The sequence below is a fragment of the Physella acuta genome, unplaced genomic scaffold, assembly GCF_028476545.2.
Source record: "Physella acuta isolate Inbredline_101_S28 unplaced genomic scaffold, ASM2847654v3 ptg001232l, whole genome shotgun sequence".
Lineage (NCBI taxonomy): Eukaryota > Metazoa > Mollusca > Gastropoda > Physidae > Physella > Physella acuta.
Genome location: NW_026732748.1, coordinates 205,294 through 221,662, shown reverse-complemented (window position 1 = coordinate 221,662; position 16,369 = coordinate 205,294). Strand labels below are relative to the sequence as shown.

At 35.6% G+C, this 16,369-nt stretch overlaps 1 protein-coding gene across 1 annotated transcript; it reads right to left on the bottom strand.

The window, feature by feature from the left end:
* Positions 1–7,205: 7,205 nt before the first annotated feature.
* Positions 7,206–8,033, bottom strand: LOC131957326 (uncharacterized). The gene has a single exon (XM_059322059.1). The coding sequence runs from the start codon at positions 8,031–8,033 to the stop codon at positions 7,206–7,208; it is 828 nt and encodes a 275-aa protein (XP_059178042.1).
* Between the last annotated feature and the right edge of the window lie 8,336 nt (positions 8,034–16,369).

Genomic DNA, 16,369 nt, shown 5'->3' with positions numbered 1-16,369 from the left:
TTCTCTGAAAGTAGTATGTCATAGAAGACAAAACGTAGACAGCTGTTTATGTTATAGTAAGTTCAAAAACCAGAGGCCTAGCTAGGGCGCTTTTTCGCGACTAAAATCAGAAGAATTTTAGGTATTCAAAATGAAATTTTTATAATGAAATTAAATAAAATTTAACAAAATTTAAGTTTTGTCGAAGGAAAAATCGTTTGTCGGTGATTGCTGAGGAACTTAGCCAGAAAAATCAAAGACATGCCTGGAAAAAACTGGCCCCCGAACTGAAATTTCAAATTCATAGTTAATATTAGTTTGTTTTGGTGTTGGGAAAAAATAATTACATAATTAGGGGGGATTGATCAAGTGCAAATGTTGTAGGTATTTTACGGATAAGCTTGGGGTATTATAATTGTTCATTTGGTTTGGTTTGGCACCTACGTTCGTTTAAGTGAGTGCAAAAGACTATGAATAAGTTGGGGTACTGTAGTCGTTTATTAAGCTGAAACAGGCGATTCTGCCCCGGGCTAGACTGTGAGCACTTTGCGTTTATGTTCGCGTTTGTGTTTTCTTTGGGTTGGGTTTGCGTTAGTGGTTGCGTTTTGATTTGGTTAGTTTTTTGTTCTTTCTTTTTTCGTTTTCGTTTGTGTTTTTTTTTTTGTTTGTGTTTGTGGTTGGTTTTGCGTTTGGATTTGGTTTGTTTTCGTTTGCTTTTTCGTTGGTGTTTTTTCTTTGGGTTTGTGTTTGTGGTTGGTTTTGCGTTTGGCTTTGGTTTGTTTTCGTTTTCGTTTTCGTTTGCTTTTTTTTTTTCTTTGTGTTCGTATTGGTGGTTGTGGTTGGGTTTGTTGTTAGGTTTTTGTTTTCGTTTGTATTTGTAGTTATGTTTGCGTTTTGTTGTTTTGGTTTTGGTTGGTTGTGGTTTGGGTGGGCAGTGCCGGGTTTATGATGATTGCTAAACACACAGGTAATGGGCTTTAACAGAAAGGTTTTTCACAGAAGCCAGAGCAGGGCCTGGCCGGGACGGCTAGTATACTATTAAAACGGATAGTGCGACCAGCACTATGCCTAGCTGACTTTATTTTCCCTACTATGCATCAGTTCTCCCTCAGATCAGTGGCGTAGGCAGGGGGGTGGTGGGTCATAACCCCCCCCCCCCATAGACCCCTCGGTATATATATATAAAGTATGAGGGAGGTGCAAATCAAAAGTCTGAGGGGGGGTGCAAATCGAAAACTTGTTCCCGCGTAAAAATTGGAACCCCCCCCCTCCCCCTTGAGACGATCCTGGCTACGCCACTGCCTCAGATTTATCAGATTTGACCTAGAGACTTTCGGGTTTCAGAAACTTTTACTAAAATATTTCAACACAAAAGAAAATTTAAATAATAGGGCCTAATTAGAAGTCCGCCCGCCCCCCCCCCCCTCCCGAACGAAATGGAATTTACATTAAAAATATACGCTTTTACCAGTGTCCGCCCCATCCCCCGGAATTATATCAAGTGCCTCACCCGAGATAAAAATCTGAAAGAAATACTGCTATGTGTTGAACTTGATATGTGTGACGTTTTTGTTAATAAAACTACCTTCCACAAATATATTTTATCACAAAAATTCACAATGTAACTGAATTAATGAAGTCTCGTTATTTTAATTATCAAAATATTAATTAATGTTTCAAAGTTAATGTTAAAGGTGTGTGTAAGATTGTTATGCTCAGAGTTTCTTCCAGGCAACTCCCCCCTCCCCCCTGAACGAAATGGAATTTATATAGCAAACATTTACTAGTGTCCGCTCTGTCTCCCCCCCCCCCCCCCCCCGAGAAAAAAGTCTGGAAAAAGCACTGGTTATGCTTGTATATTATTATATCTATAACTAGGCATACTGCCTAGCTTCGCTTAGGTTTTCAAAAAAAATTGAGGAATTGAATGATTAATTAATAGGTGATTGGCTGCTATGTTAAATGCTTAGGGCCTAAATTTATACAGTTAAATTTCATGTCATCGAAATATTGATGGAATATTCGCAAACGTATTACTCGCATGGTAATTAGAACTGCAAGGGATTTCTTAATAGTATCAATCAAATATTATAATAAATTACTTTCGCAATTAATTTTTACAATTTCAGTACAATGCAAAACTTAATTTATAACAAAATATTTATTTAAAACAATGCTATACTTTATGATTTTTGTTTTGTTTTTTTTTGAAAAGAGTATACAAAATATTTAAAAATTATTACATTAAAAAGTTACCTCCCCTGTTCATAGACCAAATGACCAAATCTCGTATAATGAGAATTTCACTCGCGGTCATTTTTAGCCCTCTTAGAGGGCTTTAAGTCAGACCAACAGTTTTTCCATACGGCGTAGTCATCTATAGAGGTGTATACAAAAATTTAGCCAGATGTAAAGTGGGTAAGTGCCCTAAAATCCGTTTTGAAATCACCCTCTGTTTTTCCCATAAAATACAAAGATTATATAGGGAAATACGACTGGTCAGTTTTGACCCATTTAACGAATTTTCCCGGACATGGCGAGTTTTTTGTGACACCCCGAGGCGTTCTCCTACCACCTCACAAAATTTCAAGGGGGGTCGTCGTCGGAAATTTTTTTTCGTAATAGAGCTCATATAAAGAGAATTTCACTCGCGGTCACTTTTTAGCCCTCGTCGATGGCTTTGAGTGAAACCGACAGTTTTCCCTAAAGGTCAAGCCATTTACCTAAGAGCATGCAAAAAAATTAGCCAGATGTAAAGAGGGTAAGTGCTTTCAAATCCGTTTTGAAATCACCCTCTGTTTTTCCCATAAAATACAAAGATTATATAGGGAAATACGACTGGTCAGTTTTGACCCATTTAACGAATTTTCCCGGACATGGCGAGTTTTTTGTGACACCCCGAGGCGTTCTCCTACCACCTCACAAAATTTCAAGGGGGGTCGTCGGAGGAAATTTTTTTTCGTAATAGAGCTCATATAAAGAGAATTTCACTCGCGGTCACTTTTTAGCCCTCGTCGATGGCTTTGAGTGAAACCGACAGTTTTCCCTAAAGGTCAAGCCATTTACCTAAGAGCATGCAAAAAAATTAGCCAGATGTAAAGAGGGTAAGTGCTTTCAAATCCGTTTTGAAATCACCCTCTGTTTTTCCCATAAAATACAAAGATTATATAGGGAAATACGACTGGTCAGTTTTGACCCATTTAACGAATTTTCCCGGACATGGCGAGTTTATTGTGACACCCCAAGGCGTTCTCCTACCACCTCACAAAATTTCAAGGGGGGTCGTCGGAGGAAAAATTTTTTCGTAATAGAGCTCATATAAAGAGAATTTCACTCGCGGTCACTTTTTAGCCCTCGTCGAGGGCTTTGAGTGAAACCAACAGTTTTCCCTAAAGGTCAAGCCATTTACCTAAGAGCATGCAAAAAATTAGCCAGATGTTAAGAGGGTAAGTGCCCTCAAATCCGTTTTGAAATCACCCTCTGTTTTCCCCATAAAATACAAAGATTATATAGGGAAATACGACTGGTCAGTTTTGACCCATTTAACGAATTTTCACGGACATGGCGAGTTTTTTGTGACACCCCAAGGCATTCTCCTACCACCTCACAAAATTTCAAGGGGGGTCGTCGGAGGAAATTTTTTTTCGTAATAGAGCTCATATAAAGCGAATTTCACTCGCGGTCACTTTTTAGCCCTCGTCGAGGGCTTTGAGTGAAACCGACAGTTTTCTCTAAAGGTCAAGCCATTTACCTAAGAGCATGCAAAAAATTAGCCAGATGTTAAGAAGGTAAGTGCCCTCAAATCCGTTTTGAAATCACCCTCTGTTTTTCCCATAAAATACAAAGATTATATAGGGAAATACGACTGGTCAGTTTTGACCCATTTAACGAATTTTCCCGGACATGGCGAGTTTTTTGTGACACCCCAAGGCGTTCTCCTACCACCTCACAAAATTTCAAGGGGGGTCGTCGGAGGAAATTTTTTTTCGTAATAGAGCTCATATAAAGCGAATTTCACTCGCGGTCACTTTTTAGCCCTCGTCGAGGGCTTTGAGTGAAACCGACAGTTTTCCCTAAAGGTCAAGCCATTTACCTAAGAGCATGCAAAAAATTAGCCAGATGTTAAGAGGGTAAGTGCCCTCAAATCCGTTTTGAAATCACCCTCTGTTTTTCCCATAAAATACAAAGATTATATAGGGAAATACGACTGGTCAGTTTTGACCCATTTAACGAATTTTCCCGGACATGGCGAGTTTTTTGTGACACCCCGAGGCGTTCTTCTAGCACCTCACAAAATTTCAAGGGGGGTCGTCGGAGGAAATTTCTTTTCGTAATATAGCCCATATAAGGCGCCGGTCAGTCGAGGTCAGTTCTGACCCCCTCCCCGTGGACTTTTCTGCCAACCGTCACCGGCCCTCGCGTTCTATCGCCCCAAGGCACCATCGTGCCAAATTTGACGCGCCTGCGGCGCCGGGAAGTGCCCTGTCGGGCACTTGACCACTTTGCTTTATATATATAGATAATAGTTTCGCTGTCTGTCTATGTATCTCTCTAGCTATCTGACAAGAACGCTCTAGAGAAAACACAAGCAAATTAAAAACTTTCACAGTAAAGCGGAACCGAAATATGACGTCATATTCAGCATATAGTAGAAAAAAGTCGACAGCCGGGAGAGTGCACAAAATAATATGACGTCATTGAATCTCGTGTAAACATTGAATTAAAAAGCCAATTTTGTCTAATCTAAGTGGTTTGCGTGAAGAGTTTCTTTCATACAATTCTTCGGGTAGGGGCGAAGCCCCACCCTCGAGAAAGAACGTCTAACCCGCCCCCCCCCCCCCAACTCAAAAGAAATGTCGTCATCGATACTCTATAATGCACTACTTCGGGTAGTGGCTAAGCACGACACCAGTGTTTCATTCAGACTTTTTCCTCCCCGGAGGAGGGAACTTTTTCTAATCTAAAAAGTGTTTAACGTGCACAGTTTTTTTCATGCATCTCTTCCGGTAGGAGCAAAGCCCTGCCCAGGTTCTTCCTTTAGTTTGTATGATCTACAAATGCGACCAGTGTTTCTTTCAGACTTTTTCCTCCCCGGAGAGGGGTGGGGTTACTTGAATTATTTTTTTTGGGGGGGGGGGGGTTGAATTTTTCTGGGAGGGGGTGGACACTGGAAAAAAGTATATAACTATATTTCGTTGAATGGGACGGTAGACATGTTTTGGGGTGTGTGTGTGGGGGGGGGGGGGCGGAGCCCCCTCCTCCCAAGTAGAGTTGCCTGAAAGAAACTCTAAATGCAACTTTTGTCATGAATGAGATTAGGTGCATGGTTTAGGGATATGCCTATGACTTTATTTTGTATAAATTAAAGTACCGATTCTGGATAAAAATCCGTTTTCAACGTCATTTTTCGTTTCCGGTTAAATTAAATTGAGGTGTTGATTTTGTTTTGGTTATAGTTTAGAGAAATTAGACAGCACTATCAACCTAGCGCCCGTTGTATCCTTCCTTAACCGTCCATTTTTCTCGTTATTATATAGGCCTATTTATAATTTATATAGGAATCTTTTTTTTTTAATAGGGGAGACCACTCTAAATATGTAATACGATAGTTATTAAAAAAGATGGCAGCTACATTTGGTAATCCCTTAGTTTAGCGTCGGAAATTATCCGGTGGTTTTCGTTGAGTTTCGTAAACATTACTTACCGTAAACCATATTTTATTTGACCGTTGAAATATAAATAAAGTCAAGTGTACTAATTTATTTAGTGTAGGCCTACTAATTTATTTAAGAACAGAAATAAAGAAGAAATAGATTTAGTAAATAAATATAAATAATATAGATTTAGTCAAGTGTAGTAATTGTTCTTTTTTAGAAATAAAAGCTTCCAGAAAACTATCAACATTCACAAAATCGATTCTACTCTAGATCTAGTAAATAAATAAATAACTAAGTCATCAAATGTAGTTTTTTTTTAAAAGTTTATTCAACATTAAAAACCAGAAGAAAATTACAAAAATAGAAATGAACTAGATCTAGTAAAAATGACTAGAATTATAATTAGAAAAAAATTGATTTAGCCAAAATAAAGTTAGCAAAACATTATTAAAAGGGGAAAAAAATAGAGTTTGAGCTATAATTTTTTAGTAATGACTAGAAGAAAGATTGGTAAACTAAAAACGCTAAAATAAAATTCATAAGCAATAAAAATGACTCCATGTACCATACACTCAACGATAAAACAATCCATACACTTATCTATCCATATAACCACCCATTCATACATCTATCTTAGTTCTGTCTATTCATTAAACCATTCATTAATCAATTCACACATCTATCAATACAACCATCCATCCATTCACCTATCCATTCATACATCTATATATCAATACAACCATCCATTCACACATCTATATATCAATACAACCATCTATCCATCTAACCATCCATCATTTTAGGGAGGGAGTTAGGGAGATAGGGGTGGGTAAGGCTGAGGTGGGAGAGGGTGGATAGTGGATGAGAAATATACTAATACACTCACTAACCACCCATGGCGGGGTGTCTAGGTGGGAGAATGGATGAAAAATAGATGGATACTCCCCCCACCGATGGTGGGAGTGCGGGGGAGGATAGATGGATATTCATCTATCCCCCACACCTTACATGTATTGTTAAGGTGGGAAGACAGATGAATACCCCAACCCCACCCCCCACCCCTTCCCCCACCCACCCCTTCACCCAAACTTATACAAATAAATATATAAAAAATGGATGAGTATAGCACTGTATAAAAATATCGAAGGTCATGCAAAATAAATTGTGCATTACAAAAATATGCATTAAAATACCAATCAAAAAGTGAGGTACAAGAAAAATGCATGCGGCATTAGAAAAATATAAAAGCATGCACAAATATCACATAAGCAAACATGCACAAGGCAAAAACCGTCAAGAAAATGAGGCATAAATGGCACATAAGCCATTTTAGTGAAAAGCAAAGAGCAGCAATTAAAAAATACATGAGCAAGCAAGTGTTAGGCAAAAAAAAAAAAAAATCAACGAGCAGCACAAAGTTCAAGCGTAATTTTCTGTCAGGGCGACTAGAAAACTTGTGAACATGTCTGTTTGTCGAAATTGATTACGAAAAGCAAATTCCTGAAGATAGGACGGAAATAAGGGTCGACTGGTGCCAAACTGCCTTTTCAACTTTCGCTTCGCCCGCATCTACATGTTCTCAATGTTTTGAGTATGAATTTCTGAGTCCTCTGGGTCCACGAAATGTTCTTCATGGACAACAACAGAATGCTCAAAAATTCCCTGTCCTAACTGGGAAATGTTGGCGTATGCAGCCCAGCCATCCGATATTATATGGGTGCCAGGCAAGATGTGCTGCAGAATGCAAGCCTGAAGCGTGGCTGCCGACCTGTCCTGCACCACAGTCAGAAAACACCTGCCACTGTCCCTCTCAATCCCACCAAAGACCCAGTGACCCTCTCGCCACTGTCCACGGTGATATTTCCGGTGGAAATATTTCGACTCGTCGATTTCCACCACAATAGGCTCACCGTGGTCATCCAAGCCGCCGACTTGTGTGCCATTCCGCTGCATCCAGTTGCTGCACTCCTCTCTCATGAACTTGCACCAGTCGACCACTGAATTTTCCGCAACATCAGCTTCATGTAGTATTTGCTTTTGCGGCATGTCATGTGCCCAACAGTAAATAATTATGACAATTTTCTGGATGGACAGATGGCTGCGCGCAAAAAATGAATGCTCTCTTACAGACCTGCGATAGTTGCAACCATCGCACGACCAGCGTCTGCCATCACTACCCTGTTGGTACCTATTTAAACTGCAAGGCTGATTGCAGTGTACGCACAGAACAGAATTCTGTACTAATCTGCGCCGAGCACACCACTGCAACGCAGAGTCAGGCGTTTGCAAATGTTGGCAGAGAGTTTGCAGACGCCAAACTTCAGTGCGAATGTTGCACAAAGGCATCACCTCATTTGCCGGTACAATTGAAAGTGCCGCTTTTGGTCTGCCGGCCATGATTCAAATTATAAAAAAATTGCAATAAAACTAAATTAAATACTAACAATACACAATAAATAATTGCAATAGAGAATATACAGGTTAATACTTAACATAACATATCAAATAAAGTTATTTAAACAGATAATTACACCAGGAAAAATGGTTTACAACGCTCTGTTTAAAAAAAAGACAGTTCTTAATATAAAATATTCAAACAAGAGAGCGCCGAATAAACTAAGGCTTACGGCGTTTCCGGTATAAATAAAGGATAGCATTTCCGGTTTGCATTTTGGAACGGTGTAGCATACTGTATGGTGTATGCCATTGTTTACATTTTTTACTGCTAAGCCATTCCGGAATAATAACCGACGCTAAACTAAGGGATTACCCTACATTTATTACTGAAACTTTGTCTTACTTTAACTCCAATTTTTTAGCCTAGGGGTTTTTTTTTTTTATTTTGTTTTCTCTAGAAAATCTACCACATTCTATTAGGGAGGCCTAGATCTAGATAGATCTAGTAGCTAAAATTTTCACTTCACTAGGGTGTAGATAGATCTAGATCTAGCCATGATTTTCTGCCAAGGAAAACCCAGCAGTCGACGTTGTTAAAATTGTTTTTTCCCCGCTACAATTTCAATTAAAGTTATACAAGCATGGTTAATAAATTTATAATGGTTATTAGTTATTATTAAGTAAGTAAGATCTAGATTTTTACCTTTTCAGAAATGAAACAGAAACTAGGTCTAATAGTCTGACTTTTTGTAATGTGTGATAGTGTGGTGGGGGTGAGAAACTCCATTTTAGCATATTTTATTCTCCGCTTGTCATTTACCTCCAGTTCAGCGTGTTTCGTTATGTATTAAGTGTTATTATATAATAATTAATATAATATATAGTCTATAGATCTAGTATAGTTTTATAGAGCTATGATGCATGGCACATTGCCTCAGGCCAGGCGCCTTAGTGCTTAGGAACTGTATGTATGGCAATGATAGGACTTTTCGGTAATCTATCGTTTTAGGTACATAAAATCGCCCGCGACTAGTAATGTGAAAAACAGGTGACTCCTTAAATTTTAATAATTATTTCACATTTTGAGGATGATTTATGTTTTGAAATATAGAAAAATGTTTCCTTGTTTCAATTATGTACCTGTTTTTAAACAATTGAATTAAAACTTATTCAGTAATAAATGAAGACTAGAGATGTTTCCAACAGATGCAACCATGCTCATTTACTATAGCAGCCATCTTGGTCATTTTTTTTTATTGTAAACTTATAACGCGATATTTGGGGGAAGCCAGTCTAACGTAAAGATGGCCGCTTTTTATATAGCAAATCCTGCTCGCAAACACTGCTGTTTAAAATTAAATTCTTGCCTATATTGATATATTTAGCCATTGATTTAGGTTTATTATTCATTTATATATAATATATATATATATAATATTTGACACAAATATATCACAATATACTTCTATTAAAGCCTTGACAATGAGGTAACTTTATCGTACATTACTAGCCGCGGGCGATTTTGCATACCTAAACAATAGATTACCAACTTTTCTTATAGATAACCACAGATTAGGTTTCAGATTAAGGATAAGATCATAAGAATAACTGTCAGTCAATGATTAACTTAAACGAAGTGACTACTCGGAAGAAGATTTTTCTCCCCAACGTCTCCACTTAGTCGGCAAGAGATAGCTCTGCGCATGCGCAGTGACCTATGGCTAGGGTTAGGGCTATGGTTATGACCTATGGTTAGGGTTAGGGGTAGGATTGGGGTTAGGGATAGGGTTAGTGATAGGATTAGGGTTAGGGATAGGATTAGGGTTAGGGATAGGGTTACGGATAGGGTTAGGGTTGGTGTTAGGGTTCTGCGGTTGTAAACACACGCATGCGCAGTACCATCGTAAACATCGCCGCGAAGGCAAGTCGTAGTTTCTCTCCATTGCGCATGCGTATCTTATTCCGGCTAGCATCGGCCAAACTTAAAACCCTTTTTTTAAGAAAGTGGATTCCATAATGGATTTTTTATTACACAGGTAGATCCTTAGCATTTTACATTACAGTAACACATTTGCCACCATTTAGAATCTCCATAAAATATTCAGAAAAAAAATAACAGTTTTGAAAACCTTCATTATTATTGTTAGTTACATTTTTATCAAATTTAAGTTATTTGCAGTGCATACTAATATATCTGCTATGTAGTGTTGTAGTACCACAATACAGCACTATGTAGTAATAACATGGCATAAGTAATATAGGTAGCTGAAGATAATCTAAATAATTTAATAAAGGTCTCGTCATATAGATCTAGTTTAAATTGAAATTTTAATTACAGTACAATTATTATGACTAATTAATATTCAATAATAAATTTTGTTTAAACTGTTGCCTTTTAGCCTCACTTTCTCTTTAAATGTAAGACTATACATATTTCAGATATAAGATAGGTCTACTCATTGGTTTTTAAAAATGCTATGCAAAACTAAAGTAGGCTTGTTTTTTTGTCTTATCCCTCTAAATGACTAGGCTCCTTCCCCTTTCTGAAATGGAAAAGCATCAATTGTAATGGTGTTTGACATAGGTGTTATGTTAGGCTTACTTATTGTGAAAAGAATATGTGTAGCTGCATAAACCAGCATTCATGTTTTTGAAGAACATTTTTATTTATGTTTCTTGATTATTTCTGGAAATATTATTTTCAAATATTTTTTTTTTAATTATTTATTTATTTCTTAGTTATGGAGCTAAAGAATAGAAAAAAAAGAGATGCTGGTGAAGAAGTATTACCAAGTGTTTTAGGGATCAAGCAAGAAATATATGTGGACAACCAGCCAGAAATTTTGAATATAATTCCAGCTGAATACATAAAACAAGAGGAGTTTACAGAAACTGATGACAAAAAAGCAAATGTATTGTCAACATGTGAAAACAAAAATCAGAATTTATTATCAGAATTTACAACACATGTAGACAATAAACCAGATAGACTTGATTTATTTTCAGTTTTTGAAGATATAAAATCTGATGGTTTAAATACAGGTTTAAACCTATCACTAGAGACAACTCTAACTGACAATATTTCTCATATAAAGACAGAGACATCAACTGATTTATCAGAGCTTAAGAATATTCTGATAAACAACACAGAAAATCCAATATCAAATCAGGTTGAATTATTAAAGAAGTGTAAGACGAAAAACTTAAAATCTTCAAAGCATAAAACTCTTCTAGTAAAATGTAAAGAATCACACACAGATGTGAGGTTATATGAGTGTAATGTGTTTCATAAAAACTTTGCTACAAGAAGTAAACGAAATCAACATAAATCTATTCATTCAGGAGAGAGGCTATGTGGATGTTATCTGTGTAATCAAAGGTTTCCCTTAACTAGTAAACTCAACCAAAATGGACAATTTCATCAAATAGTGAGAGCACAAAAGAGTGACGTGAACCATAAAATGTTAGGTTCAAAGAGGAATTTAAATCAACATAAAGCAATTCATTCAGGACAGAGGTTGCATGAGTGTGATGTTTGTCATATAAAGTTTACTAGAAGAAATAACCTAAATAAACATAAAGCTAATCACTCAGCAGATAAGTCACATGACTTTAATATGTGTAATAAAAAGTTTGCTACTAGGACATATCTAAAACAACATATAGCAATTCATTTAGGAGAAAGGTTAGAAGAATGTGAAGTCTGTCATAAAAAATTTACTACAAGAGGTAATCTCAATCAACATATAGCTATACATTCAGTGGAAAAGTCACAAAAGTGTGATGTATGTCATAAGAAATTTGCTTCAAAGAGGAATCTAAATAAACATACAGCAATTCATTCAGAAGAAAAGCTTCATGAATATGATGTGTGTCATAAAAAGTTTTCTAGAAAGTCTTACCTAATGGAACACAGAGCAATTCATTCAACGGAAAAGGAACATGAGTGTGATGTATGTAATAAAAAATTTGCAACAAGGACTAACCTAAATCACCATAAAGCTATTCATTCAGAAGAGAGGCTATATGAATGTGATATGTGTCATAAAAGGTTTTCTAGAAAGGCGTACTTAATGGAACACATATCAATTCATTCAACAGAAAAGTCTCATGAGTGTGATGTATGTCATAAAAAATTTGCTTCAAAGAGGAATCTAAATAAACACAAAGCAATTCATTCAGGTAAGGGGCTACATGAATGTGATGTGTGTTGTAAAAAGTTTTCTCGAAAGTCCTACCTAAAGCTACATAAATTAATTCATTCCACTGAAAGTTTACAAGAGTGTGATGTATGTCATAAAAAATATGTTTCAAAGAGTCGTCTAAATCATCATAAAGCAATTCACTCAGCACGAAAGTTATATGAGTGTGATGTCTGTCATAAAAAGTTTACCACCAAGGGTAACCGAAATCTACATAAAACAGTTCACTCAGAAGAAAAGCTACATGAATGTGATGTGTGTCATAAAAGGTTTTCTAGAAAGTCTTACCTAATGGAACACAGAGCAATTCATTCAGCAGAAAAGTCTCATGAGTGTGATGTATGTCATAAAAAATTTGCAAAAAGGACTTACCTAAATCAACATGTAGCTATTCATTCAGTAGAGAGGCTACATGAATGTGATGTATGTTGTAAAAAGTTTTATCGAAAGTCCTACCTAAAGCTACATAAATTAATTCATTCCACTGAAAAGTTACAAGAGTGTGAAGTATGTCATAAAAAATTTGTTTCAAAGAGTCATCTAAATCACCATAAAGCAATTCATTCAGGAGAGAGTGTACATGAATGTGATATGTGCCATAAAAAGTTTACTACCAGTTATACTCTAATAAAACATAAAGCAATTCATTCAGCACGAAAGTTATATGAGTGTGATGTTTGTCATAAAAAGTTTACCACCAAGGGTAACCGAAATCTGCATAAAGCTATTCATTCAGAAGAAAAGCTACATGAATGTGATGTGTGTCATAAAAGGTTTTCTAGAATGTCGTACCTAATAGAACACAGAGCAATTCATTTAGCAGAAAAGTCTCATGAGTGTGATGTTTGTCATAAAAAATTTGCAAAAAGGACTTACCTAAATCAACATGTAGCTATTCATTCAGTAGAGAGGCTACATGAATGTGATGTGTGTTGTAAAAAGTTTTCTAGAAAGTCCTACCTAAAGCTGCATAAATTAATTCATTCCACTGAAAGTTTACAAGAGTGTGATATATGTCATAAAAAATTTGCTTCAAAGAGGAATCTAAATCAACATAAAGCTATTCATTCAGGAGAGGGGCTCCATGAATGTGATGTTTGTCATAAAAAGTTTACCACCAGTGGTAACCTAAATCAACATAAAGCTGTTCATTCAGAAGAGTGGCTACATGAATGTGATGTGTGTCGTAAAAAATTTTCTAGAACGTCATACCTAAAGCAACATAAATTAATTCATTCCACTGAAAAGTTACAGGAGTGTGATATATGTCATAAAAAATTTGTCTCAAAGAGTCATCTAAATCAACATAAAGCTATTCATTCAGGAGAGAGGATACATGAATGTGATGTGTGCCATAAAAAGTTTATTACCAGTTCTACTCTAATTAAACATAAAGCAATTCATTCAGCACGAAAGTTATATGAGTGTGATGTTTGTCATAAAAAGTTTACAACCAAGGGTAACCTAAATAAACATAATTCAATCCATGCAGCACGAAAGTCATATGATTGTGATGTGTGTCATAAAAAATTTACCACCAAGAGTAACGTAATTAAACATAAAACAATTCATTCAGCACTAAAGGTCACATGAGTGTTGTGTGTGTCATAGAAAGTTTGCTACAAGGATTTTCCAAAAATCAACATGAAGCTATTCATTATGGAAAAGCACCATATAAGTATGATGTGCGTCATCAAAGGTTTTCTTAAAATAAAAAACTAAAAATTGACATAAACTCATGGCATCACATGAGTGATTTGTGCTAGTATAAGTTTTGCTACATTTTAAGGAGTTATCTTTATCAACACAAAGAAAGTTATACAGCAGAGTTTGCATGAGCGTGATTTGTGTAATAGAAAGTTTCTGTTGATAATTACTTTAAAATGCCATCAATAATTGATTCAGAAGTAGTTCAAATTAAACATATGAATATATATATATATATATATATATATATATATATATATATATATATATATATATATATATATATATATATGAAATTATTTAGATTTGTGTAAATTAATTCACAAAAAAAGACAATTTATTGTGTGGGTGTGTAATTACCCAGTGTGTGGAATTACTACATTACATATTACCCTACCTGTTTTATGTTTGCTTAAAAATGTTCAACACATACTTCGACTACTTCAATATTAAGTTCAACATGCCGTAGTCAATTTTTTTGTCTCTCCCCACCCCCCACCCCTTGTGCTGACTTCATACATGGATGACCCCTAAGCAATTGAGACAACAAGAGTATAACATAGTTCATAATAAAGTTAGCTTTTATCAAGCAAATTATTCAAGAGAGGTGAAATTTATGTTCTTAATGTGTAAACACTAATCTTTATTTCCTTATGAGACTTTAAACTTGAAATAAATTAACACACACACACACACACAAAACAAATAAACAATGCTTTTTATCCATTTGAAAATATAAAATTTGATGTTTTAAGCAGAGGAAATCTTTTCCTTAGAGAAAACTGTAATTGACATTTTTTTTTACAAAAAAAAAAAAAAAAAGACTGCTGTGTGTGTCTTAGCAAGTTTACTTAAGTTATGTCCAAAACATTTGAATTTTTTTTGTGCTTCACAATGTGCATTTGAAAAAGATTCCTTTTTATTACTATTAATTTTAGTGAAATTATTAGTGAAATTTTTGCATGATCTGTGTGTATAGTTATGAATATCATCCATGTTGAGCATGATTTCATTTTTGCAATTCATTTAAATTATTAAATCTAGACCATTTGTTTTCTACTTTCTTTGATAATCTTGTCAAAACTTCATTAAAATCAAAACTTTTTACATAATAAAGTGTAATGTTTTTAGCGCAATTTCCATACTGGCTATTGCGTTTAATAATGCGTCATTTATGGATGGATGGATGGATGTGTGTCCGCAGCTTTAAGTCGTATCTCCTCCTCAACGAAGCAATATCGAGGACTAGCTCCAAAAGCAAATATGTTAAGCAAGTTCCAGGGATGATTGTGGGCCAAAAAAATTCCCGGAATTCCTCCCTGGATTTCCCGGAAAAGCCAAAAAAACCTCGAACAAATGCAGTTTGTGCTCCATATCTCGGCAACCAGACCACTTAGCGACTTTAAACATTTACCAATCGATTCCTGCCATAATTTAGACCAATATTGCCGAAGAAAGTTTTCAAAAATATCCTTTCGTTCGGTCACAAAAATTAATTAAGAACATTTAAACTGAGCATCGTGTAGGCCTAGGATGATATTTACTACTTTTTTAAACTGAGCATCTTGTAGGCCTACTCGTTAAAATAAAACTGTTTCCGTTGATATAGGTTAATATAGTTGTCCTTTTTTTAGCGCAAAATTAACTTGTTTACTTATTAATTCAAACGTTATTTTTGTACCCTATTAATTTATTTATAATTTATATGAGAGTGATAGGGAGTTACAATTACAAGGTTTTGTTTCGCTAGGCCTAATCATTTTTTCACATTTTTTAAAAACAAACTTGATCAATATCTATTTTTAGATAACATTAGGAAATTGCGCTTAAATTGTCACTAGACTTTTTATTAACTTGTTTTTCCTGAAAAACTGGTAATTTTGTATCTGTTTGTACTGCAAGAGAGCAGAGGCGTAGCAACCCATATCAGGCACCAGGCATGAAGTATCAATTTTGTGACCACCTCCCATTTATTTATATTATAATTATTCATGTTAGTGGGAAAAAAACGTCCTTACCCAGTTGAAAAGGTTGGTGGCGCTTTTTACCAGTCACTAGTTTTTGCTTTGGTGCCACACTTTGACTCCGTGTGATAATTCATTACCTCAGCTTAAATTAAGCTTTTAAATATATGTTTTTACTTTTACGTCTTTTTTTTAGCACCCCCTTAGTGACGGCGCTAGGGATGGCCGCTCCACCCGCCCTCCCCTAGCTACGCCACTGCGAGAGAGTGAGCTTTAATATTATACTGGTGATGTAACTGATATAACTTTTGAAATTAATGTTTGAATATTTTAAAATTCCAAATAAACAATTAATACTTCTTTACTGTAAAAGGTATGTCAGCAAACTTGATATTCACAATCTTAGAAACATGAGTTGTTGACAAAAAATATATTTTTAAAAAAAAACGTTTGAGGTACGTGT